The sequence below is a fragment of the Podarcis bocagei genome (assembly GCF_964188305.1).
Source record: "Podarcis bocagei genome assembly, chromosome: 15".
Taxonomy (NCBI): domain Eukaryota; kingdom Metazoa; phylum Chordata; class Lepidosauria; order Squamata; family Lacertidae; genus Podarcis; species Podarcis bocagei.
This window is the reverse complement of record NC_138141.1, coordinates 43,317,505-43,344,731: the sequence shown is the minus strand read 5'-3', so window position 1 is coordinate 43,344,731 and position 27,227 is coordinate 43,317,505. Positions and strand designations below refer to the sequence as shown.

At 45.1% G+C, this 27,227-nt stretch overlaps 1 protein-coding gene across 1 annotated transcript in view; it reads left to right on the top strand.

The window, feature by feature from the left end:
* Nucleotides 1-27,227, top strand: part of ULK2 (unc-51 like autophagy activating kinase 2) — a 65,287-nt gene that overhangs the window by 17,747 nt on the left and 20,313 nt on the right. Inside the window, exons 4-13 of the mRNA XM_081172003.1 lie at nt 8,995-9,027; nt 11,661-11,697; nt 12,695-12,868; nt 13,593-13,666; nt 15,697-15,798; nt 16,512-16,570; nt 16,747-16,829; nt 22,199-22,249; nt 23,791-23,879; nt 25,943-26,111. Coding sequence (XP_081028129.1) covers nt 8,995-9,027; nt 11,661-11,697; nt 12,695-12,868; nt 13,593-13,666; nt 15,697-15,798; nt 16,512-16,570; nt 16,747-16,829; nt 22,199-22,249; nt 23,791-23,879; nt 25,943-26,111 — 871 coding nt within the window. The remainder of the gene's footprint in view (nt 1-8,994; nt 9,028-11,660; nt 11,698-12,694; nt 12,869-13,592; nt 13,667-15,696; nt 15,799-16,511; nt 16,571-16,746; nt 16,830-22,198; nt 22,250-23,790; nt 23,880-25,942; nt 26,112-27,227) is intronic.

Genomic DNA, 27,227 nt, shown 5'->3' with positions numbered 1-27,227 from the left:
TAATCCATCAGCTTCATCTGCCATTCTTCCCTGGTAGGTAGGTCTTGTGTCTTCCAGTGCTTTGTGATGAGTATTCTTTCTGCTGTTGTAGCATACATGAAAAAACCTCTATCCTTCTTTGGCACCAATTGGCCCACCATGCCCAGGAGAAAGGCCTTTGGTTTCTTTAAGAAGGTATATTTAAATACCTTTTTCATTTCATTATAGATCATCTCCCAGAATGCTTTAATCTTTGGGCATGTCCACCAAAGGTGAAAGAAAGTACCTTCAGTTTCATTGCATTTCCAACATTTATTATCGGGCAAATGATAGATTTTTGCAAGCTTGACTGGTGTTATGTACCACCTATAAATCATTTTCATTAAATTCTCTTTTAAGGCATTACATGCCGTAAACTTCATACCAGTGGTCCATAACTGTTCCCAGTCAGCCATCATAATGTTATGACCAACATCCTGTGCCCATTTAATCATAGCAGATTTCACCATTTCATCCTGAGTATTCCATTTCAGTAGCAAGTTATACATTCTTGACAAATTCTTAACTTTAGGATCTAACAATTCTGTTTCCAACTTTGATTTTTCCACTTGAAATCCTAATTTTTTGTCCTGATTGTATGCTTCCATTATTTGGTAATAATGGAGCCAATCACGCACTCTGTTTTTTAATTTTTCAAAGCTCTGTAATTTTAATCTGTCACCCTCTTGTTCCAAAATTTCCCAATACTTCGGCCATTTGGCCTCCATATTGAGTTTTTTCTGAGCCTTTGCCTCCATAGGTGACAGCCATCTTGGGGTTTTATTTTCTAACAAATCCTTATATCTTATCCAGACATTAAACAATGCTTTCCTTACAATATGGTTTTTGAATGCTTTGTGTGCTTTGACCTTGTCATACCACAAATATGCATGCCAACCAAATACATTATTAAAACCTTCCAAGTCCAAAACGTCTGTATTTTCAAGAAGCATCCATTCTCTCAGCCAGCAAAAAGCGGCTGATTCATAATAAAGTTTTAAGTCTGGCAGGGAAAACCACCTTTCTTTAGCATCAGTTAAAATCTTGAATTTTATACGGGGCTTCTTGCCCTGCCAGACAAATCTGGAAATATCTCTCTGCCACTTCTTGAAACAGTCCATTTTGTCCAAGATTTGCAATGATTGGAACAGAAATAACATTCTTGGCACTACATTAATTTTTATCACAGCAATTTGGCCTAGCAGCGATAACTTCAAATTTGACCATATTTCTAAATCTTTTTTCACTTCAGTCCAACATTTTTCATAGTTATCCTTGTATAAATTCACATTTTTAGCAGTCATATTAACCCCTAAGTATTTCACTTTCTTAACCAGTGTCAAACCTGTCTCTCTCTGAAACTTCTCTCTCTCAATCACATTCAGATTTTTCTCCAGGACTTTAGTTTTCATCTTATTCAACTTAAATCCTGCTACCTGACCAAATTCTTGGATCAATTCTAATACTCTTTTCGTGCTTGATTCTGGCTCCTGTAAGGTCAGTACTAAATCATCTGCAAATGCTTTCAATTTATACTGTTTAGATCCCACTTGAATACCTTTAACCAGTTGGTCCCTTCTAATCATATTTAGCAACACCTCCAGGACCGAAATAAAAAGCAGTGGAGAAATTGGGCAACCTTGTCGTGTTCCTTTCTCAATCCTAAATTCTTCCGTCACTACGTTATTCACAATTAGTTTAGCCCTTTGTTCTGAGTAGATTGCACCTATGCCATTTCCAAAACTTTTACCAACCCCCATCCCTAATAAATTCTTCTTCATAAAACTCCAGGAAACATTATCAAAGGCTTTCTCCCCGTCCACAAAGATCAAAACTGCTTTAGTATTGATCTTCACTTGTAGCTTTTCTAAAATGTTAATTATATTCCTCGTATTATCAGACAAATGCCTGCCCGGGAGAAAGCCCGCTTGGTCTTTATGAATTTCTTCTACTAGCACCTTTTTTAATCTTTTAGCCAAAATATCTGCAAAAATTTTGTAATCCACATTAAGGAATGATATGGGGCGGTAATTTTTAAGTTGCGTCTTTTCAGACTCTGATTTTGGTATGAGTGTAATGTATGCTTCTTTCCAGTTCTACTGCACCAGGGCATGTTAGATGCAGAGATGATTTAAGGCTGGGAATCTCAGAATCGCAAGCCATGCATGGAGGTAGTAGCTGCAGCTCTGGGAAATGTGGTGAAGCCCAGCTTATTACTCTTTGCTTCCTGGATGTCTGGGTGGTCATGGCAAGGAAGAAGGCTGAGCCTTACCTACGTCTGTTTTTATTAAGAGTTTCTTATTGAACTTTTCAAAAAGGAACAAAGGCAAACAATACAAACTTAACCATAATAAATCAAGACAATGTGTTCTGTACATATAAATAAGGGGGATTGTGTGAGACATCTGATGGTCCAGATGAACCCGGTGCTCAGACATCCAAGCAAATAGATCTATATATAGAGTCTATATAACAGACAACTTCCTGCCTTTCTTGTGTTTAGAGGAGCACCTTTATCTCATATACTGCCAGCTGAGTCATGTCTTCTGTGTCATTGGGGGCAGTAGCCTCTTTCCAGTATTGAAGCATTAGGCGTTAAGCCACCATAAGTGCCCCTAGAAGTCATTTACATTGTCCCTTTGTCAGGTTCCAAAGGCCCGGCACACAGTTCAATAGTACATTCACGTCAGTAAATCTGAAGGAGGTTTCCAAAACCAGATTTATGCAGCTGAGGACCTCTGCCCAAAGGACTTGAGTGAATCTTGTTAAATTGCATCCTGCCTCTTAGAGCCAAGTCCTCACCAGGTGATTTTCAATAGAACAAAAAAGTTAAAAGGTATCATTGTTGCTCCTGGTTTGTATGGCTGCGAGGGAAGGGCACTTTGCCTGTGTTCCAGAGGCCTTATTTATACGTTTGAAGGCTGTCTTCAGTCCTGGTGGGAACCCAGGCACATGGCTTTTACGGGAAGAAAATACTGCAACTTCTCTGTTGCAGGGAAGAGCCATTGTTCAGCTGAGGAGCACATGCTGTGGTTTCAGAAGATCTCAGGTTAAATATCCAGCACGTCCAGATAGGGCTGGAGAATCCATGCAGTCCTGACACAGAAGGGAGCATCTTCCTGTACTGGCAAAGTACACTTGCGGCCCTGCCCGTTGTGTTTTGGTGAAGCTGTGTGCAATTCAACATTCTGCTCTGGGTAATCCTGAACAACTCTCCTGAAAACTCTTTCCAAGGCGGCTGTGAATGAGTTTAGTCAGACAGAAGAAAAGAGTCGATGAGAGGTGCTGTTAAAAAGAAAAGTGAACCCCTTGTCCTAAATATTAGTTACTGGTATGAGTGAATGGATCTGCCTATTGGATTTAATGGATAAAAGTCCCATAAGTTTACTGCTGGCAAGGTGTTTGGGCCAAGGGCAGTTTGGACAGGATGCATCTGCTCCATGCAAGCAAGCAAGCAAGCAAGCAAGCAGAGGAATCCTTTCATTCAATCATCTACTGATTTCTGTCTCTATCCTCATTTGTATGAGCCTGCCTTCCAATCCCCAAGGATATCTGCTTTCCTAGAAGTTTCGCTTTCTTCCCAGGAAGTCTTGCGAAGTAAACAACACTGCTCCATCGCTTCAGAGAGGCTGGTTGAAGGACTTGCCCAACTCCTCTTCTTTCCAGCCAGTTCTTTGATGGCTCCTCTTTTCTTTCCAGGAAAACAGAGTAATGTAAACTGGGTGCGGCACTACCCAAGGATGGGCGTGCAGCGACAGGGAAAGATTTATCTGTTGCTCCTTGGAGGCCATGCGAGGACAGAGAAAATTTGGCTCCCTCTCTGGTGCCTTCGGGCCTCTATCATTGGTGCTGTTCAGGGAAAGCTTTGACTGGTTCAGCTGTGATAGCCAGCAGACAGGCTCCTTTCCCCTGATCTGTTACTTCCCTTGGCTGTCTTCCCATGGAGAGGAGCGGTGGCTTCCCGTCGTTCACACAATCACAGCACCCTGGAGTAACAGCAAAAGTGTGTGCATTTGAGGGGGGAGATGCCCCCTGTGGTAACTGCTGGTGGCAATCAGACTGGCTGTATTCAGGAGGCACAGAGCTGTGATCCCAAAATTTGCCAGGAAAATAACCAACAGATACTGGCAGTTGACCCAAATGAACTCCGGGACAGGAAAGAGAATGGCATCTGGGTAAGATGCAAGGCATCCTGGGATGTAGTTTGAGTAAGACCATTCTATAAATGTGGCTATTCTTGGTCCCAAGTGCCACTTGCCCTGCTTGGCTGAATCATGGCACAGTCTCAGGGATGTCTTTTCCCAGCCCTGTCTCCTTGCAGTCTGTGCCAGGGGTCACAGCTGGGACCACTTTCTGTGACGTCTGTGTTTTCCATTTGAGCTTGGAATTCTTCCTAGCCATCGGAAGGAAGGGGAGAGTGTGGTCAGGCCTGGTCTAGGCCCTTGGGAGACCATAGCAACCCCGTTACATCGCTTTACCTCTTCTCAACCCTCTTGCTGTTCCAGCAATATCCCCCCTCCCTTTTGGTTGGGCCCCTCTAAGCTTTTTTAGCACTGTCTGAAGTCTGTCCTTTTTTTACGACGCTTGTTGCTTATAATAATAGTAATGTCCAGGTTCAGGTTCGTAGATTGCAATATTTGATGGGTTTCGGGTTTTGATGTTCTAGTCATAAGCATAGAATTGTAGGGTTGAAAAGGGAACCCAATGGTTATGTAGTCCACCCCCCTTCAATGCACAGTTCCTTGAAATAGAACATCTTGCCAGTGAAAAGTTGCTTGTAACCAAAGAATGTTGTTGGGTCAGCCAGGCTGCCAGAAAAGTAGGCTTTTAAGAATACAAGAAGAGCCCAGCTGCTGTGTCAGGCCAAGGGCCCATCTAGTCAAACATCCTGTTTTTGCAACGGCTTATCAGAAGCCCTTGTGAATCCCACAAGAAAGACAAGAACACAGTAGCCCCCTTCTTTGCCACAGCTGCTGCATTTCCACATCCCACAGGTGAGCACTCGAGTAAGTCCGCAACCATAGTCTTCCTTAGCCAAATGGTTCACTCCCAAAAGTGCTTGCTGTTGCCTGCCCCACCCCAAACACTGCAATACAGAAAATGTTACACGCAGCGTTCTAAGCTCGCTCTGTGTGGAAGAACCAGTACCACTGCTGGTGGCGACGGCAACTTTGTCTCTGTCCACATGGCCCTCCTAACTGCTGGGCTGTGGCGTTACCACATTGTTTGGAGTGAAGGGTTATTCCTCCTCTTCCTAGTTTATTTCCCTAAGTTGATTGGCTGTGTCTGGGCTGCCTGGGGTGGGAGATGGGGCTGGTGTTCATAGTGTTAGGCCTGGCTTGCTGACTTCCTAACTGCTGGACTGTAGCTTTAGCTGGGTTGGGGTGGAGGGGAAGATGTGGACTTGGTACATGCATGTTCACTGTGTGCGAGGAGGGTTGTGTATGTCTGTCTGAGGAGACAATGGAGTGTGCCTCTGGAGGTGAAGTCAAATCTCTGCCTTAGCAGCGCCAAAGTGACCTCCCCAAGGTACAAGCCTAGGCAGTGTGTATCAAAGTCCTGGACTGCCCAGACAACAAGACCCACCTCTTGGCCTTGCTGATGTAGTCCAAAGGAAAGTAGAGCAATACGTTGGACACCTGCTTGGCTGCCAGAGTTTCCAGAAGGAGGCACTCCACCCCAGATGGACTTAGGGACTCCACCCCAGATTTGTGTAGGGTTCTCCTCCTTAGCCTTTTCTTCTCCCAAAGATAACCCACAAGGCAGAGGAGGTTTAGGATCAAGAGTTTTCCTTCTCATAGATGGGCTACCTTCCCTGGTTGACAAGCCTGGGGTAGAGAGTATGGAATGGATTAAGTGATGTCATTGCAGTCATTGCTGCATATTGGTTGGTGTGTTCCATGGACTTGGTGGACAACAGTGTCAATTCCAGGTGCCCCTTGATGAGTGGATGTTGCTTCCCCACACCCAGTGTTACGTACCTGATGTTGCTGTTAGTGGGGCATAGGATGCCCACCATGTTAGACTGACAGGTGACATTGTAGCAGTGGCCACCTTCACTGCACCATTGGATGTGTGCTGCCCATTTTGAGGCATCTGCAGAAAGGCATCTGCCTTTAATAAAGGAGCCAGGGAGCGCATTAGAAATAGACTCCAGGGTTTTGCATTCACTTACAGGCTCGGCTATAACTAGAATTATCCAGAGCACTTATGTAAGCTGTTTCTCCTCTTTATTTTAAAGCCTTGTCATTTAGATTATGCACAGTTATCAGGGCCTTTGTGCTTTTATTTCTATTTTTGAGAATAAATGGTTTATTTTCAGCTAATAATATGTTTGTCTACTGTGCCTCCAAATGTGTGTATATTGCATATGTACTTATTTATACTGTGTATGGGCCATTCTTATCCCCCCTTCCCACTAAAAGATCCATAGCAGCAAAATAAGTGAGATTCCTGCCCTGATGGAGGCAGAGGGTTGAATGAAAAATGACAATCCCAGCTACTGTGGGGTGGTCCCAGGGGTAATTGTTGGGAGAGCTTGCGCTTTCCCTTCAGAAGGTCCTGAGTTCAGTCCTTGGCATCTTGAAGAAAGAATCAGGTAGTGGTGCTGCCAGAGTGGGCTGGGGTCACCAACCTTTTTATTTAGGTCCATGGGCGCATTTGGATTTTTGAGTGAGTGCCCTCTTTGGGCCCTCCGCTTCCCCAGATAAGCTCCTTCCTCTTCCCTACTCCACCCCCCAAAAAAAAGAGAGAGAGAAAGAAAATGTGTGTGTACACAACACTTTGCTTTTCCAAGGAATTTTGGTAAAAGTTAGATGCAATAGAATGAGTGAGTCTCTAAAAGCACATAGAGGTGAAAGAGGAATTGGGAAAGAGTGTCTATATAATTTTCAAGGGACAAAAAAGCAGCCAACCTCACTAGTTCATGAGCAAGGGAGCAGTGGGTGAGGGGACTCAAGAGATGTCAGGGGCACCAGGGGCGAGACCTCAAAGGTGTCACTGTGCCTACGGATTGGCAACGCCTGACCTAGGCTGAGAGCTAGCCTAGCAACTTCCCTGGGGCTGTTGAGGTTGTAGCTGCTGCTTACTACTTACTAATGAGAAGTTTGAGTTTGACAGAAGTAGTGCCAGTTTGAGTTTGACAGAAGCAGTGCCAGTGCTGCGAAGGTTGCCCTACCAGTTCATGGCTGTGACAGGATCTGAGCCCTGGATTTGAATCCATTGCTGTACATGCTGTGTGTCCACAGAGGCTCTTGTTTGCAGTCCTATGTGGGTCCCAGCTGCCAAATGCGGTTTTTGCTGTTTGTTTGGGACAGAGGGAAAGGTTGCTGCTGGTCCCCAGGAGGTTGTGAGCCAAATTTACAGTTGGATTTTTGTCCTTGGAGCAGTCCACTCCCCACAGTCTGGATTCCAGATGAGTCAGGAGAGGTCAAGCCAGTAGGGAGGTATCTCAGCTCTGTTGCTGTATCAGATTTCTCCTGGGCCACAAGGGTGTTCTGTGCCCAGAGCTTGCTTCAGCGGCCAGCTTCCCAGAGCATGTGGGGAGCTTGAATTGAATGTTTGGGCTGAGTTTATTCCAGGCCTTGGCAGCCTCAACAGAAGGTGCCTTTGCTAACCTTGAGCTTTCTAAGAGGTGGGATCTGTTGTGGCTTCCTTTGCTGGGGGAAGCAAGCAGCCTTCTTCAAAAAGCTCCAGGCCTAACATTTGAAAACAGAATTGTGTTTTTTTGTATGGTTCACTCCAGTCTCTCAGCTTCACTTTGCTCATCACAGTCAGGCTCTCTGGAAGTATTTCAAATAATTATCCTTTATGCTAGTGGTAAGAGAGAGAAAAAGCATTCCTAGAAAAAACACAAAGAAAACTGATTGATTCCTAGAGAGAGGGGCTAATGTTTCCTTCATTAACAACAAGATAAGCTGTCATGCATAAGTGGTTGGCAAATTTTATGGTATATTTTCTGTTCATGTGTAAAGTACCAGGCTGTTAGCCTGTAAAAAATAATAATAATGCTGCCTTGGGTTTGCAGATTAGTGGGACTCTGGCAGCTCTCACCTTGTGCCACTTAGTATGTGAATTAAGCACCAGGAACATATGGGCAGGGTCCTACTGCCTCCATGTTGTGTCTCCTGCCCACATATGGCAGCTTCTTCTCCATTAAGGAGTCTCTCTCTGGATCTCTCTCTGTCTCTGACTCTGTTTCCACACACACAGACACACACACACACACACACACACACACACACACACACACACTTGCATACACCACCTTTAAAAGAGATGGCTCATATCATAGCCATAAAAATGTGAGAGCAACAGCCATGAAAACTAGGAAGGATTTCCCCAGCAGTTAAGGAAGAAGATCTTAATAGGCCCTGCCCTTAGCCTCTGTACCTTCTGTACTACAACTCCCATCAACCCCAAACAAAATGGACAGTGGTCATGTATGATGGGAGTCGTAGTCCAAAACATCTGGTTTAGCAGTTCATATGTTGTGCCAAAGTTTAAGCCTAAGCTTTCTTAACTATGGTTTGAGGCAAAGTCTTGAGTTGAGCACTTGTGTGTGTATGTCCTTGCTAGTGCTTATTGAGACATCAGGTTAGAATTTGATTTTGAATGCAGTAATGTCATCATCTGCTTCCTTTGCGGAAGGGTCACAGCTAAGTGGCAGAGCAGTTGCTTTGCATGTGGAAGGACCTAGATCAAAAACCCAGAATCCTCAGGTAGGGCTGGGATAAGACTCGCAGCCTGAAACCCTGGAGAGCCCACTGCCAGTTAGTATGGACCAGGGACGTCCAACCCCCCAAGAGACTGCAATCTACTCCTGGGGGGGGGGACTGGCAGTGATCTACCCGTGGGGGGGGGGAGGTTAAGAGTTGTTGAGCTTTTTTTAGGGGGGGAGGTCGAAGTTGTTGGCCAGTTGGACTCTTTAGTTTTGTTCCTATTATTAAATGAGAAATTTCTCTGCTTCTCTTTCAGGAGATGCCCAATTCCGTCTTTCTGGTAATGGAGGTGTGTATTGAATTTTCTAATTTCTCCTTTGCTGGATTTTAGTAGATTTTTTTTCTTTTTATATTGAAATGACATACAAACTAACTGCCGCCTGCCTTGTTTAGCTGTAAAATCAAACAAGAGAATGTGTGCTCCTTCCCATCCCAACCACCCAAAGTGTGCAGTTAGAATGACCTATGTTTATATTGCACATAGTCAAGTACTTTATTACGGTCATAGACCAGCATAAGCAAAACATCTACATAAATAGCATAACAGTATGAACCTAAGCAAATAATTATTAAATAAATAGGAGCAAGAACCAATCGTAGATTTAAACATACATAGAATACTTAATTAAGCATAGATAATGGGTGAGTAAAATTTTTTAAGAAAAATTAAAAGATTGGTTAACATAGCTATATGGGGTGAGCTTCAGAAGTGCGGATCTAACAATATGAGCCTTCAGTTTAGGATTGAATTGTAGCATAGACCCTTCTTTGTCGAATATCTATCATGGCAGCACAAAATCTGGCGAATGAATATGTTACTTCTGGGCTCTCTTCCTGTAGTAATAGGGAGATGTGTTGTTCCGAACGCCTAGGAAACTGATAAAAGAAGGGTTGGATAAACCTAGTTTGAATGTCTATATAATACTGGCAATGAAGAAGGGCATGCTCTCGTTGTTTCCTGCTGCCCACATTTTAATCTAGTTCGCATGTCACATGAAAACATGGTTAAAATAAACTGTGGTCTTCACTAGAACAAGCATTATTCGACTTGCATGCTGCAGTGAGTTGCTCTTCTCCTGGCACACCAATGAGGGGAAAGAAGACAAGCTATCATTCTGCTTGTCGTTATGTGTGTCTCCTGTCTCGTGGTTTGCTTATCTCCAGACAAACCACGAGCAGAACCCTTGGGTTGTTTAGGAGAAACAGACTACATGCACTGTTTTGAATGCAACAGAAAGCCAGACTGTGGTTTGTTTCCTCCTGGTGCAGCATGCAAGGGGGAGGAGTGAAGCACCTCCAGTTTCAGCTGCATGCACCACCTCACTGCCTGTTCACGTTAAACCGTATGTTATCTTTTAACTATAGTTTACAGTGATGTGCAGACCGGGTCTGAGTTAAGAGGTTCCGTCTGTGCTCATGATGCTATAGTTGTTAAAATACAGTTACTAAAGATGGTGTGTTCTTCAGTGTCCTCTTCCTACAGCCCACGTCAGCTGTGTCAAAGTTTAAAGAAAGGAAGAATGAAGATGGAGAGTTTAGGGAGTGGGGAAGTGATGGAGGTTGAGCAAAGATGTAAGAGGCTTTGCCGTACAGGAAAGAACACCAGATACTCAGCATTATGGTTTCTTTTTTGAAGCCAACGTATATGAGAATTTCCAACTCGGTGTTTGGAGAGGCTGGTAGTAGGAGCTATTTGTCACTGATGACGTCCTGTTGAGTTGTGGGCGTGGGGTGGTTAATGGCAGAACTTCAAGCAGACCTGCAATATTCCTAAAAAGAATACATTCGCCAGTGACTGCTGTAAGCTTCCAAATTCCCAAAGCATAAAGACACCACAGGGTTTTTCCGGACCTGCAAGTTTGCAGCTGAGAACAGGGTGTTGTGCCAAGCATTTTAGTCTCTTCTTCTAAACCCTATGGCTTCCCTAAACTTTTGGCAGAAAACAGCTTACATATTTCCAGTGCTTTCTCCTTTACACCGAGTAGCAGCAGGCTCTCTTTCTCTTAAAAAATAAATAAAAAGTTTTGTCTCTCATTTGTATTTGTTCGTCTGTGGCTTGAGAGCATTCTTTCCTTTACCCAGAGAAACAACTAATAGAGCTTAACATTGCCTTGCTGAACGTCTTGGAGAACTGCTATTAACCACTTTGGGGGTTGTGTGTATGTGTACACGTGTACACACACAAACACAAAATATCAAGTGATATATACAATTTATGAAATAAATGAGTAATACAACCTTGGTTGTTAATTTCAGATGCACTTAAAATAGACTTATGATTTAGTGAGTTCCATAAATTACATAGCAGCTTCGTTCACAATACCTGTGATTCTTAACCAAAATGTCTGTTAACTCTCCAAAATTGGTTAAATATTAATAATAGGAAATGTATTTGAATATACACACACCGATTTTTAAGATAATTAAACACTTAGGCTTCCTACAAATGGAGCAGTTTCTGATCTCCTAACCATGAATGAAGAGACTCGTATGCCCCCTCTGCTGTCTGGTTTGGAAATGTCCCCCTCCCCTTACTTTTCAGAATGGAGCCAAGATGCTGAGTTGTATCTACATTAGCATTTTTCACAAATTATGGTCAATTCCCAATACAGGTTATATTATTATTATTATTATTTATAACAAGGGCTGGAAACTCTGGTGGTGTGGCCTAGCCACGGTTTAGTGGAAATTGCCAGTCCAAATGTAGCTGCTCCATGGTTAGCTCAGAAAATTAAATTGTGGCAGGTATATCTACGTGCAGGAAGGGAATGGAGAGGATCATCCAAGCCTGGGGGAAGCTGCTGATACAGTTGATTGTGCCATGGTATGTTAGGTCTATTGTGGGCCTTGTACACAAGCAGGCTGAGAAGTGCAGACACCTGCAAATCTGATACTAACCCATTTCCTTTCTCTCTTGGACAGTATTGCAACGGCGGAGACCTGGCAGATTACTTACAAGGTAATGGATTGCTTGTGGTTCTTAATTCATGGCTCAGAAGTCTTGGAGTGCTGTGACTCTGCCCCGTGGCTGTCCCTTTTCCTGCAAAGTTTATGACTGGCTGGAGGGAGTTTGTTTTCTGGCTGTGTATTTTAATACCCTTTTGTTTTCAAAGCTGCCAGTAAACTAGTTCAAGCTAAAATTGGCACCCGTTTCCTGTCAGTCATGCTTTCTCCATATACATTTAAAAAAAGGAATTGCACCAGGGAGGGTCAGCATGCTGCAAGACATTGTGCTCTATTGTAGAATTGAGTTTGCAAGATAGCAGGCCTTTGTTTAGATTTCCTGGGATCTTGTGCCAACCGTTTCCTGAAATCTTTGGAGGAAGACGATAAGGCTTTGTGAGAAGAGGTGCTGGAAGCCAGGGGAAGAGATTCCTCTTCCATTGACTATAAGTTGGAGGAGAGATGCTTCGTTTACATGTGACCAGCATAATAAGCAGACAGACTGCATGGTGATTCAGAAATGCTTAATTTTGGGAATTGATCCCTGCTTCACAGCTGTTGCAGGGGAAATAGGGTGTTTTTCATCCTTCAAAGACCAATGTGTTTTTCTTCCCTGTGTTCTCTCTCTCTTGGCCCTGTCTTAGCAAATTTTTCTGTTGGTCACACTCAAGTGCGATGGAAAGTTGGGAACTGCCTTTTGTATACAGGTGGTACATAGGAGCCAAAGCACGAGTGTCCTTTAAATCCTGTTGATTCCACTGGGAGAGGTTTAAGCACACTCTTAAAAGTATTACACTGAAAGAAAGTACTGTAACAGGACCCTTAAGTGCCCAACACTGACTGCATCCGTCTCCCAGTGAATTTTGTATCTGCTGGAGCAAAGCATTTTTAAAGCCCTCTTTGGATTCAGTGGGGCAGCTTCAGCACATGCTTAGTGCTTCCCAAAGAGCTCTGTTCACGCTAGGAAGTTTCCAGGACTCTGAAAGGGATATAAAGTACTTTCCTTCCCTCAGCAAAAGGAACGCTCAGCGAAGACACCATCCGCATATTCCTGCAGCAGATTGCTGCTGCCATGCGTATCCTCCACAGCAAAGGGATAATTCACAGGGACCTCAAGCCACAAAACATCCTGCTGTCGTATGCCAACCGCAGGAAATCCAACATCAGCGGCATACGCATCAAGATAGGTAAGTCGGGCCTGGTGCGCTGCCTCAGCAGGGTGGGAAACGACTGTGAGACATTACTGCTCATTTGCGTGCCTTTCTCTCTTCTACATCTGCACAGAAGGGTAGATGAGCATGGTGAGTGCTCAACTGGACCTCTGTCCCTCTCTCCCCGCCACCCAGGTCTTGATTGTTCTGGGTGGTCCCCAGCAACATAAAAGACCAACCTATGCATTTCTTACTGAGATGCTCATTGGAGAGCTGTGATTGGCTGTAGCACCCTCTTCGAGTGCTTGTTTCTTGACCAGTCTGGCTTTACCCCTCAGTCTAATGCATCCCTGCTAGCTAGGGATGATGGGAGTTGTATTCCAAAAACAGCTGGAGACTCAAGTTTGAGGAACCCTGGTTCTAATGTATGGACCATCCCCACATTCCACAGGTGTGTTTTCTTTTTACAGTGGTGACTTGGAACAAAGCAGACTGGGTATGCTTTCGTTCATTGCTCTTGAATCAGTCATTTTTGTATTCAGCTGCTGACAGAGACCTGTTTCTGCTGACCCCAAAGCTGCTTGCGTTGCGACTGGGGGAGACTGCAAAAGGGGCTCTTGCTTTGGAAGCCTTCATATTTGTGGTATTTTGTAACATAAAAGGGCAGCAAGTTGGTCTATGATAAAACCTACCTCCCCCCCCCCAACCCCCCATCACTACCAAAGGGTAGCTAAAGAGATGTATGCTTTCCTTTAAACAGCTGACTTTGGGTTTGCTCGTTATCTCCAGAGCAACATGATGGCTGCCACCCTCTGTGGTTCCCCTATGTATATGGTGAGTAACAGCTCATTAAGTTTTCACTGCTGTCATCAGACTTTGGACCCATCCACACTATACATTTAAAGCAGTATCATGCCATATTAAACAGTCATCCCCCCCAAAAAATCTGGGAACCATAGTTTTTTTAAAAAAGGGTGATGAGAGTTGTTAGGAAACCCCTGTTCTACTCCCAGAGCTACAATTCCCATGGTTCCCTGGGAAGGGGCATTGACTTTTAAACCTTTCTGGGAGTTGTAGCTTTGTGAAAGGCAAAGGGGTTTCCTAACAACTCTCAGTGCCCTTAACTAACTACTGTTCCCAGGATTCTTTAAGTATTTGGTAAAGGTGGGGCCTTAAACTGAGAATTTTCAGTAATACTACTCAGATTTATGTATTTTTGTCTTTATTTGTTGTTCCACTGTTTCTTGTCTGCAAGTGACCTAAAAGCATTTACATTTTTTAAAAGTCAATAAATCAAATCATTTCAAATCACAGTGCACCATTAAAATCAGAGTAGAATATCAACAATCTAGCTTTCTGACCAGCCTGCAAAGCATTCTGTATTATCAATAAAAGCATTATCGGTAAATTTTCCCAACGCTCTTATAAGTCAGTGCTGTTATCCCCATACTGCAGACAAGGAACTGAGACTGTGGCTTGTCTTGTGTGCCCTAAGTGCTGCATCCTTCAACCTTCATGGTTGGCTAAGATGGCTGAGGATGAGAAGAGCTGGAGTCACAACATCTGGGGACCTTCAGGAGGAAGGAAAGGAAAATAATACACTTCCCTACTCATCTTTGGGGACACCCCCCCCCAATATATTTTGGGACTGGCATCCCTCTGACACTACATAGCATGGCAGGAGAAAGACTTTGGGCAAAGGAGATTAATTTGCTTACCTCCTCCAAGTAAAAATTGGAGTTGAAAATTGGTGTGTTTGGAGCAGGAAGTAACACTTACCAGGAGATTGCAAAGGCAGCAGTAGATCAGCCATGATAGTGAAAAATCTGTTCCAGGCAGGATGCTGGCGCTCTCCCAGTCCGCTGATTCGATGTTTGGCACAGTGTCTGTTATCCCAGGGGAAACTTGGTCTTGAAAGAGGAATGTGCTCCCCCACCCTGGTTTAGCCGGCCCAGAAGAGGAACTCTTATCAGAGGCCCCACTCAGGTTCTAACGCAAACGAAGCCAACTGTGATCCTGCAAAAAGAAGCTGGTGTGAAGGCAGCCCTTAGACACTTCTCTCATGGTGCCTCGCCCTTTGTGAAACTCCGCCCCACCTCCCTGCAGAGGGGAAGGGTCGCAGAGAAGTCCAGTTGCACCAGGAAGTGATCTGACCATGGCACTTCCTTCATTTCGCTTTTACTTAGTGTCAGATCACCCACGTCCATAGAGATGAACACCAGGTCTAAGGCATGTCCTCAACTACGAGTTGGGCCAAACTTATTAAGGGACAGCATGGATGTTAAAATCCCCTAGGACAACCAAACTAGGTGTCTCCAGGAGAACATCTGCAGCGACCTGAAGCAGCTTGGGAAGGGAATCCTTGGTGCAGCGGGGAGGTCAGTACACCAAAAGGGATCCTGTACTGCCCCTATTGCCCAACTTCCAGAACATGAACTCAGAAAACTAGGTCTTCCCTATAGGACACCTGGTACAGGTTAATGACTTCCTAAAGATCACTGCAATCCCCACCCAAATGACCTGGGCTGCTGTGCATAAGAGAAACCTGGTGGACAAGCAGTGGCAAGAACAGGCCCACCTGCCTCATTCAACCAAGTCTCCGTCACACATGACAGGTCAATTCCTCCATCCACGATCAAGTCATGGCTGGCAATGGTCTTGTGGGTCATTGCCCTGGCATTGCACAGCAGCACCTTAAGGTCATGTGGCTCACCCTTGATTCCAGCATCTTTCTGGTCAGGACCAGACCTGGAGGTAGAGATAGTCTTCAAACAATGACTAAACCTACTTCCTTGGTAATGGCATGGTCTGGTGCTAGCCTAACTCCTCTTCCTACCCATGATCACACTCTTTTCATCTTTCAGGCTCCTGAAGTGATCATGTCGCAGCACTATGATGCGAAGGCTGACCTCTGGAGTATCGGAACAGTGATCTATCAGTGTCTGGTTGGAAAGCCTCCTTTTCAGGTATGGGCAGCTTAAACTCTGCCTGCCACAGTGGGCAGAGAATGGAACACTTTGAGGGATGCTATCCTCTCCTCCATATTATGTCCTAAGGGTTGAGAGTAGGGCTCCCTGCTTGTGAAACACTCTCCAGGAAGGCTCACCTGACTCCTTAGTTACATATCTTTAGTCGCCAGGTGAAAACATGTCTCTTTTCCCAAGCCTTTGGCTGATTAAACAATCTGTGGCCTTTTTAACTGTGTGGCAGGGTATTATTTTTGTTTGTTACTAGGTTATGTATTTTTTTATTTCTATATTGTAAACAGCCATGTGATCCTCAGATGAAGGGTAGCATATAAATTGGATAAATAAATGATGTCTGGCAAGTGTCAGCTGGGCCTGGCCAGTAAAAAACAGCTGGGCCAGCCAAATTAGCCAGCCTAGCGGACCTCATTGAACCCATAGGTTGAGGTTCCTCACCCATGCTCTCCCAGTAGGTATCTGCTCTTCATTTTTAAATAAACACATTTCCCCGTAGATGTTCTGTGCTTGTGAGGGCATCAGTTTGGCCACTGTGAGAACAGAATCCTGGGCTTTGTAGGCCTTTGGCCTGATCCAGCAGCAGCAGCAGCCAGGCTCCCTTGGTGCCCTTTGTTCTCACACAGGTGTATGTTAAGGACATTAGGGGTTTGGGGTAAATACAACTTGGCAAATCACACTTATTCTCCCTTTCACAGGCTAACAGTCCTCAAGACCTCAGAATGTTTTATGAAAAGAACAGGAATCTGATCCCTAGGTATGTATGTCTACTTTTGTCGAGGGTTTTTGATATCTGCTAGAATCTTAAGAATTTGAATAACTTTACCTCTGTTGAAGGGTGACAGATCGTCAATGTGTTTTGTTCAGTAGGACTCGTATGATTTATATATAGTAAAAATACAAATCTCCCACTTAGTTCTCTTCTGTATTCAGTGTTCCCAGGGAAACATCAGCTTCCTTGGCTGACCTGCTGTTGGGTTTGCTTCAGAGAAACCAGAAAGATAGAATGGACTTTGGTGAGTAAACATTTTATGACTCCTTGCCTCCCCTGCCCAAGTAATTATTTTGCTTTCTTGTGTGAATCAGTGTGCTTGAAGGTTATCAGTTTGGTGGTTTTAATAGGCTTGAGCTGCAGTCTTGGTTTGGTGTGTTTGTCTATCGTGGAAAGTTAAGCGGTGCCTTTTATAGAACTTGTTCAACGCACTGGATATGCTAGCTTTTGAATTACACAGAACACTTCAGATGTTCAAAGTCTTAGTTATTTTATTTCATAAAATTTATACACTGCATGATTGTAAAAAAAACAACACCTCAAAGCTGTTTAAAGCAATACCATTATCAATATGAAGAATTAACAATAAACCTTTCAATAAATTTAATTTGACAATAAACTAAAAATAGATTAAAACTCTTACTAACTTTCTAAATATAGGCTTGTCTAAAGAAAAATATTTTTGGAAGGCACCGAAAAGAGCACAGTGAAGGAGCCTACTGCCCAATAGCAGTAGACAGGGTTCCAAAATGTAGCTGTTGCCTCAAAAAAATATTGAATGCTTACAAATATGGAACAAGTACAAAGTGGCACCTGTAACAGTCATTTGTTAAATGAGAAGCGATAGTAAGATTGGGAGATTGGGGTGAGTCACCTCTATTAAGAAAATGAAAGAGAAGACAGGAGAAGGAGTGGGGAAGAGCAAACATTGGTGCTACTTTCTGAGATCAGATGGTCAGGGCAACCCAAACCCTCCTTAATTGTGGGATTGCAAAGGGGTGGCTTGGATAGTGTGAGTAGACCACTTTTAGGATCAGGGTACTGGACTTGCATCTTGGCCATTGGAATGAGGCGTGCATGGCCCTTTAACCTTATTTTTGCACCGGCTTGTGAGTTTGAAGCTAGGCAACTTGGCTCTGTGTTGCAATAAAACAAAGAGTTAACAGAATGAATGGGCTGAAGAAACTCCACGAAACGCCACCCATTCAGCCCTCAGGTGAGATTTCCTCTTGCCCAAAGCAGAACCCACCTATCGTGCAATCATGGCGTGGGTTGGGGCATACCTGTGCTGAAGGAAGCAATGCCTTTCATGGAACCAGGAACCAGCATGCAAATGCTGTGTCTCTGAGGCAGGATTGTCATCTCGACCCCAAACCCGAAAGGGGAGTTATAACAGATGAGTGTGATGGGAAACCACTCCTGAAAGGAAACTGATTGGTGCAGAGTAAGCCCTACCCACCCCCACTTCTAGAAAAATGGAGAAAGCCCTTCCCCTTACAGCTTCTCTTATATGAGAGAATACCCTTAGAAAGGGGCAAACCTTGGCCACAGAGACACACTTTCTCTCAGCTGGACTCTTCACATGCCATCCTCTTTGCAAGGATCATCAGGTCAGAAAGCTTCAAGGTAAGGAATTGTGTTGCTCAGCAGTTAGCCTAACTCAGAGCAGCTGCAGGACAGAGTCCTACGGTTCTGGAAATCTCACACAAATTCCAAGGCATAGAGTTCCTGACCCAGCCTCCTTTTTGCAGCCGTAAAAGCTCCTCTGAGCACTGGATAGGTGAAAGTTTCACCCCCCTTTTGTCTTCTGGAATCCTGTGCCAGAATTGGTATGCTCTATGGTCTCACCTCTTTTCCTCCACCCTTTCTAGCATAGCTCTCCCTCTCCCCCTCTCTCTGGTTGTGAATTCAGGGATTTGTGTCCTCAACTGTATATACAGTACCACATTGTTCAGTGTGTCATTGAATTTCCCTTTGCCACTCCACTTCAATAGATCTGGTGCTTCAGCATTCAATTCAGCTCTGTGAATTCCCAGATCCTGAACATAATCCCAGGGCGGGGTGTATTAGACCCATGTAAAAGATGCCTCTCCTTTCACAAGCTTGTTCTAGGGTCATGTGTGCATTGCACTTACATGCAGGTTCCCAGAGGCATGTGTTGACAGTTGAGCAGAGACTGGCAGCTGAGTTGGCCTCTAGCTGACCACCAAATTTGGTCAATGGACGCCCCAAAAACCAGATAGCAGAAAGCCCTGAAAACGAGGTGTTCTGCAGGAGGAGAGGGGTTGAGCAGCCCAGGATCCCTGGCTGGCTTCACTGCCATCATTGAGCCCCAATCATTCTCCCACCTTCTGTGTAACCGACCCTACAGGCTGGTTGCACAAGGATAAGGGCGTGGCGATTAAGAGTGTAGAGGGAGCCAGTGTGCTCTATTGGTTAGAGTCTTTGACTAAGACCTAGGAGATTGGAGTTCTAGTCTCCACTTTGCCATGGAGCTCACTCAGCTTAACCTACCTCGCTGGGTCGTTGTAAGGAGAAAATGTGGAAAGGATTAATCATGTATTCCAGCTTGAGCTCCTTGGTGGAAAACAATGTGGGATATGAATACAATTATAAACAAGTAAATCACCTATTAAGATGGATACTTAATTTCTGGGATTGTTGGGTTCTTAAATCCATTTATTTAAATGCAGGTTGACTCTAGATTGGCTTTTCATTTTTATTTCATCTGTTTTGCATATGCGGCAATGTGATGAGAAGGGGCAGGTGACGGGAAGCAAGATACTGCAGAGTGGGCAGTTCTCCTCCCCCTCTTTGCTTTCTGCTCAGCTGTTCCTATGGCACTTCCGGTTAGGGATGTTAGGTTGTAAATAGCAATGATCTGCTTACATAATCCTGGGTTTCTTGGAGGTATGAGGATTACGCCGAAAGCACAAAAATTAAATGCCAAGCTTTAAAAGCATGAACAAGTTTTCATACAACCTGTAAACGGCAGTCAGTGTGTTAAAAGAATGAACAGCCATAGAGGAACGACACTGAAAATAGCTTGCTGGACTATTTATAGTGTTCTGCGTCGACTTGGCCTTCGTGATTGTTGTCTGGAAGGTTTCTGACGAAATCCTCTTTCTGCCAGCTCAGGCTTTGAACAGTTGCTGACCAGCTGATGCTTGGCAGCTGTTTGTGGTGTGGGGGGTGGGGAGAGGAAAATGCAATGTTTTGTGTTCGCTTTTCTACCTGTCGGGGATATAACTTTGCTTTCCTCTTGCTTTTGGGACTTAGCATTTAAAAACATGGCACCAGGTCAGAGAAGGCTGAACTGCAGCATGCCAAACAATTAACCTTTTTTTATTAAAAAAAATACCACCAGTGAAGGAGACCCCACCCCATTCAAGGAGCTCACTGCTGCTGCTACTGTAACCCTTTTTATCTTCCCAACAGACTTGCCAGGTAGGCTAGGTCAGGGGGTTGCCAGCGGAGAGGACGTCCCTGGCGCTTGCAGGGCCATCTCCCTCTGTTGAAATGAGGCTTGAAAGAAGCACGCCATTGTAGCCAATAATCCCGCTTTTAAATGTATTCATTAATATGAGCAGGTCCACCATAGGTGTCCAAATGAAATTGAGATTAGTGAGATTTCCCACCCACTGGGTGATAGATGGTGCGTGTTTTTCTTTCCAACCTTGCAGCCTGAGTCTCTTGGCCACCACAAGGGCTCTCACAACCCACTTCCATTTCTCATCTGTTAGTCCCCACACCACAGGGAAGTCCAGTTTAGGAAATCAGTAACTTGGGAGGCAGCTGGAGCCCCCCTCAAGCAGCTGCCCCGCAGCCTTTCGCAGGACAGCATGTGCTAACTCCAGCACAGCAAAGCCGCTTATCAAGGGTGTCTGGACTCTCCCTCCTGAGTCGCAGAACACCCTGTTCTGACTCAGGGTGTCAAAGCCTGTTGGACCTGCAGTGCTAGACCTGTCCCCCCTCCGCTTAAAATGACTCGGGGGAGGGAGGTGGCTGAGTTTGATAACGCGTACTCCTGGGTTCACTGCTGTTTGCTCTGAGCCTTGAACAGGGACACTTGGGTCCAAGCTCTGTTAATCATCCCTACCGCTGCTCTGAGCGATGTTTAGCTGAGTACAAAAACAAAGCTGTTGTTGTTAGCTCACTGGTTTTGGCCTGAGGGTGCGGTTACTTTTGCTTTGCAACAAGGTGTTGTACACAAGATGAGCAATCTGTGTAGTGTAGCTGTTAGCGTTGTGATAGGAATTTTATGGTCTTAGATATATGGTAATGTTCATAAGTGTACCAACCAAGCGCGTACATAGATCAGCACAGGAAGGCCAACCTGGAACCATTTTGATTCCTAAACTTACCAAATGTTTTCTCTGCAAGGTCAAAGTGGGAAACCTCCCCATTGTCTCTTTCTTCACAAATCCTGTCTTAAGGACACATTTAAGATATGAATAGGGTGTGAGCCTGTGACCTGGCCCAGGAAATAAGTATTTATCACTACAAAAGAATGGCCGGGCTCCCCAGACAATCCAATCAAGTAACCTGCCAGACAGGAGATAAACAACAACAGGAGATTTCTGTTTTAGACAGCCTTTTCTGTGATGTAGGTGTGATGTATCTGAGGGGTGGCTGTGGCAATTTCAAAAGTCTTTATAAGGCCTTGCGCGCCATTTTTCTGGATCCTCTTCCTCTCCTGCGGGTGAGGGGAGCACCTTGTTGCAGCAGATCAATAAAGATCAAGCTCACTAGCTGCTTTGCTTCTCAATATTCTCTGGTTGGCCTCTGTTATTCTCTCCTACCAATAGGGAACCTATGTAAGGACTCTGTATGGGCTCTTGGATACCCCATAAGGGAAAAAGGGCAATTTTTGTTTACAACAGAGTGTTGGACCAGGGTTCAAATCCCTACTCAGCCATGAAGCTTACTGGGTGACCTTAGGGGTCAGTGCCTGCCTCTCCGCCTAACCTACCTCCCATTGTTGTTGTGGGGATTAAATGAGGAGGGAGGGGAAACCATGTTACTCCACCTTTAGCTCCTTGGAAGGAAAGATATGAATGCAATAAATAAATGACTGGGGAGGTGGCAACTTTGCACCCCCTTCAGGGCACCCTGGGCTCTACCAATTACAGCACATGTTACTATTTTAAAAACGAAAATTTTACATTCCCCCCCCCTTTTGCTGCCACTGCCAAATATTGAAACCCAACCCCACCCCTTCTCCATGATCTGTAAAGTGTGTCTTTCAATTAATACAAGCAGCGCTTCAAAAACTGAAAGCCAAGCCTATGTCTGTGAGGAAATGGGCTTTTAAGTACCTGCCTTCGATCCCTCTGGCCAGCTGCATCTTTAAAGTGATGGACTGTATTTCTTTTCCAAGTGTAATAGCAACACATACGCTGGGAAAGCTTTAATCTTTCATGAGCTCTTTTTGAACCCTGGATGGAGAAGTGTGTGTGTGTGTGTGTGTGTGTGTGTGTGTGTGTGTGTGTGTGGAGAGAGAGAGAGAGAGAGAGAGAGAGAGAGTTGTGATCCCTCACCCTGCAGCTCTGCAGTCCCCTTCTGGATTAGAGGCTAATGTGTCATGCAGCCAACTTTTTCCCTCTCTTGCAGAAGCCTTCTTCAGCCACCCTTTCCTCGACCAGGTTTCAACGGTCAGAAAGTGTAAGTCAGAATTCCCTTCTGCCTTATCTTTGCTCAACCCCCACCCCCCATACTTATAGAATCATAGAATTGTAGAGCTGGAAGGGTCACTGAGGGTCATCTAGTCCAACCCCCTGCGATGCAGGGATCTCAACTACCCTTTTAAATGTGTTTGTGGGGATGGGGGTATTCCTTCTGAATAGTTTATACCCCTCATCCCAGCAGGTTTCAGTAATGCCTATTAGGTCGTATGTGCCATCCTGTATTAAGAGCTCAAATTTGTCTTGCTTGTTTCCCATGCTCTGCATTAGTATAGAGACAACTGAAACCATGAGTCATTCCGCCCAGCTGCTTCCTTTTTTTAGTTTCCTACCCTTTAACACATTTATGGAGCACCACCACAGGTTCTTGTGTAGCAATGATGCTATTATCCCCAATACTTTTTGTAGTAGTAGTAGTAGTAGTAGTAGTAGTAATAGTAATAATAATAATAATAATAATAATAATAATAATAATAATAATAATAATAATAATAAATTTATACCCCACCCATCTGGCTGGGTTTCCCCAGCCACTCTGGGGGGCTTCCAACAAAATATTAAAATACAATAGTCCTTCAGATATTAAAAGCTTCCCTAAAGAGGGTTGCCTTCAGATGTCTACTAAAAGTCTGGTAGTAGTTTTTTCCTTTGACATCTGGTGGGAGGGTGTTCCGCAGAACGGGCACCACTAACAAGAAAGCCCTCTGCCTGGTTCCCAGTAACTTCGCTTCTCGCAGAGAGGGAACCGCCAGAAAGCCCTTGGCGCTGGACCTCAGTGTCCGGGCAGAACGATGGAGGTGGAGATGCTTCTTCAGGTATACTGGACCGAGGCCGTTTAGGGCTTTAAAGGTCAGCACCAACACTTTGAATTGTGCTTGGAAACGTACTGGGAGCCAATGTAGGTCTTTCAAGACCAGTGTTACGTGGTCTTGGCGGCCGCTCCCAGTCACCAGTCTAGCTGCTGCATTCTGGATTAATTGTAGTTTCCGGGTCACCTTCAAAGATAGCCCCGCGTAGAGCGCATTGCAGTAGTCCAAGCGGGAGATAACCAGAACATGCACCACTCTGGCGAGACAGTCCACGGGCAGGGAGGGCCTCAGCCTGGGTACCAAATGGAGCTGGTAGACAGCTGCCCTGGACACAGAATTGACCTGCATCTCCATGGACAGCTGTGAGTCCAAAATGACTCCCAGGCTGCACACTTGGTCCTTCATTTACCTACCTCATGCATCATACTCTGTTCCTTTGCAAGGTTCCCGCTCCTTTAGACATTCTGCCCCCTCCGAGTCTGAGAGACTTGGGGTTTTTTATTGCAATGTAGTGGAGGGGGATCCTCTTTCCATGTATTAGTGGCTTTAAATGTTGCCGAAAGCTTTTGTCTGCAGCACGGCAATTTTCATGCCGGGAGGGGGCTACTAAGGGCGATCTGGGTAGTTTCTCTTCATATGCCCCCCCTCCCCAAAAGAAACACTGAAACTCCTCAGAACCTGCACTTTCCTTACATTGTTCTCCTTTCCACAGCTTGCCCTGTGCCAGTGCCGACTTACACGGGCTCCGTCTCTGGCAGCTCCTGCGGCAGTTCCCCCTCCTGCCGATTTGCTTCTCCACCAGTAAGTTCTGTTCTGATTTGGGAGACCACAGTCTTTGTCCCTGGGGAGCAGAAATCCATTCTGGGTGCACCTTCAGTCTCAGCTTCTTCTTTTAAAAAGCCAGGAAGGAAGGAAGGGGAAAGAAAGAAGAGTTTATAGCCCTTGTGAGATGCTGTATTGCCTACAGCCATCAGGAGCAGCATCACGGGGCAGGAGAGAAGCAAAGCCCAAGGGTCTAGGCATCCTCGGTTTCCCCAGAGTCGCCCTCAGGTTGCCTGCTGAAGAGTAAGGATGTGCACAAAACTGGCTAGGGAGAAGACAGGGAGACCTTTTGTCATTGTTGAGAAACTATCTCCAAGCGTTCAAAGATGTCCCACTCATGTTTCTAGCCCCTGCTGAGATGAAACTTGAAAGTATGCAAGGAAGTAGTTAGCGAATCTTCAAAGATCATAACTGAGGAGCTGAGCAATTACTCTTGGTCAGTCAGCGGTGGACGCGGCCTAGGGCTGGCAGAATCAACAAGGCCAAGTAAACGTGATCAGGATGTTTCCAGACAAAGACTGGTGCATTATGGGTTCTTCTTGTTACATTTCCCCTTCCGCCATCAAGTGCAGCAGCTCCCCAAATGTTGTTTGCCTTCTTAAACATAGAGAGAGTTAATTTTTAATTATCAGTCTGGGCTGCGGTTCCACTTGAAGGGCCTTCCTCAGTGACTCCTCTCTTCCGCTCTAGTGACCCTTATTATTTCTGCTTTCCCCGTTGACCCAGCAGCCGTCTTCTCTCGGGTGAGCGAGGTGCCTCCTTGCAGAACAGTTAGCAGACAGTCAGGAGCACATTTTCTGCAGGCTCTTTCCTTCCACAACCGTGTATTTTCTGCTGTTTTGGTGGGTTTTGTTGTGTTTGCCTGGGGGGCTTCGGTGCAAAATAGAGAACAGTGGCATCTTCTGTACTGGGCCAACTTTTGGGTGGTGCCAAGAGAAATTTATTTTAGAGTAGAGGTTGGTAAGCTTTTTATCAGCCTGAGGGCCACATTCCCCTCTGGGCAACCTTCTGAGGACCACATGCCAGTAGTGGGTGGGGCTAGAGTAGAGATTGGAAGGCCTGGGGGAAAATGGGGGGGGCAGTTTTTCCCCAAAGCTGGTTTTTCTCCTAATTTTTCCAGGTTTTTTCCAGGCCTTCCCATCTCTAGGCCAGAGTCAAAAGTGGGCGGAGCAATGGGTGTAAATTTGAGGTTTGTACAGTAGGCTAGTTTCTATACCCACATTTATACCACTTTGAGATTTTTCTTTAAAATATAAAGTGGTATAGAAATGAAATAAATAACAATAATATACAGCCCTCCCTCTATTCTCCATCCAAACAAGCAAGAGGCATTTAAAGACACATCCCAGCTAGGCAAAAGCATTCAAGGAAGGTGTGGAAAAGGGCTGGGGACCAGGTACAGAATGGGGAGAGTCCTGAGGGCCACATTTGATTCCCCCACCCTTGTTTTATTACCTGTTAATCATTTATTTTAACAACTTGCACAGCACTTTATCGCATCAGTCTCCGGGCAGTGTATGGGAGACCCAATACAATAAGACTAAAAATGAATTAAAAACAGAATTCAGGTATAATTCTGGAATAATAAGTCTTCAGAAAGCGCCAGAGGTTTGGAGATAACAGCCTATCTGACATCAACTGGAAGTGGGTTCCACAAAACTGTCCCCACCATATTCCTGGTGGGTGCAAGCTGTGTATCTGAGACATGGGGGCAGAGGGGACTACTCCCAGTGCCTCGCTCAGTTGCCTCAAGGATAAGCAGTTTTAGAAGTTTCTATGCCTCCTTTTCATTGAGCAATTCTGAAGGTAGCTAACAGCAGGTGATAGTCATGCCCTTGCATGTGTACCCATACACTCCCAACGGCCCTTTGTCCTCTCTCCAATCAATGCAAGTTTTTGCATTTTATATAAATAAATCAAGTTGGGCCTACGTGGGGCAGCAGAAGGATAACAGCTCATGCACAGCCCTTCTCCTTGTGCCAGCCTCTTCCCCGATGGAGGCCCTGCAAGGGATCCTGACATCTCCTCTTTCCTCCCTTCAGTCCCTCCCAGACATGCAACATATCCAGGAAGACAACCTCTCTTCTCCTCCCTTGGGGCCTCCGAATTACCTTCAGGTGTCTAAAGACTCCACCAGCACCAGTAGCAAGAACTCCTCTTGCGACACGGACGACTTCGTTCTGGTCCCACACAACATCTCCGACCAGTCATGTAAGGCTCTGGATTTGTTGGCCCTTGGCCATTTGTCGCTGCCGTTTTTAATATTTAAAGAGAAATATGCACTGCTAATTTTTTACTCGTGTCATTGCTGAGCATGTTTCCTGTTTCATTTTCTCCCCATCCCCATTCAGAGAGCTCTCCTTAACTCCTGCAGGCCTTCCTTCCAGTGTCTTGCAAATGAGCAAGGGCTTCATGAGACTGGAGTATTATTTGGGGCAGGAGCAAAAAATGTTCTGGAAAAATGGTTTGAAAAGCTGTACATTGTGTTCCCCACCACCACCTGGATCCCTTTCAATCTCATGATTGTATAGGTTAATGAAAACAGAACTCCAGAGGAATAAAAGCATGGAATAATTCCACGTTGAATTCCTTTCCTTGCTAGCAGGGTCCCTTTCCGGGGTGCCAATACAGGATCTACTTGCTGTCTCATATTATAACTTCACTGCTCTACCCACCAGAATTGTGGCTAACGGGGGTCGACCTTTGCCCAGGGCAGGGGTGAGCTTTTCAACAGCAGCCCCTTACACTTCCCTTTCTCCGCTGGAAATGAAAAATCCATCCCACCTTACTCAGGGAGTGTTGCCATTGTGTATAAGCAACTGCACATTTATGCACATTCCGTTTGCACACAACACGCAAATGGGTTCCTGGTACCTGGAAATGGGAAGCACCTGGTCAGCTGAAGCTCTCCGGCTCCCACAAGACAGAGAGAGAGTGGGGCTTGGTTGAGTAGAGTGTTACCCTATTTACGCAATTTCACGTATATGTGCGCGGGGACCTGGAACAGAATCCCCATGTAAACGGGGAGTCTCCTGTACGTAACAGCCTTGATGGCATCCCAGCCACCGTTTCATCTATTCCCTGCCAGCTGTAACCTACTTTGCTGTGAAACTGCAACTTTAATGGAGGCCATATTGACGCATTGCCCGTGTGATTCAGCTTTTATGCTGAAGGAGGTTGCACTTCACTTCTGCCACACGCTGAAGAAACACCTCTTTCCCCTGGCCTCTTGAGGCCAGAGATATGCCTTTTCAGGGACTGCCTTGTTCCTGTGATTATAATTTTTCAGACTGTTTGTAGTGTTAAATTTTAAATTGCTGTAACCCA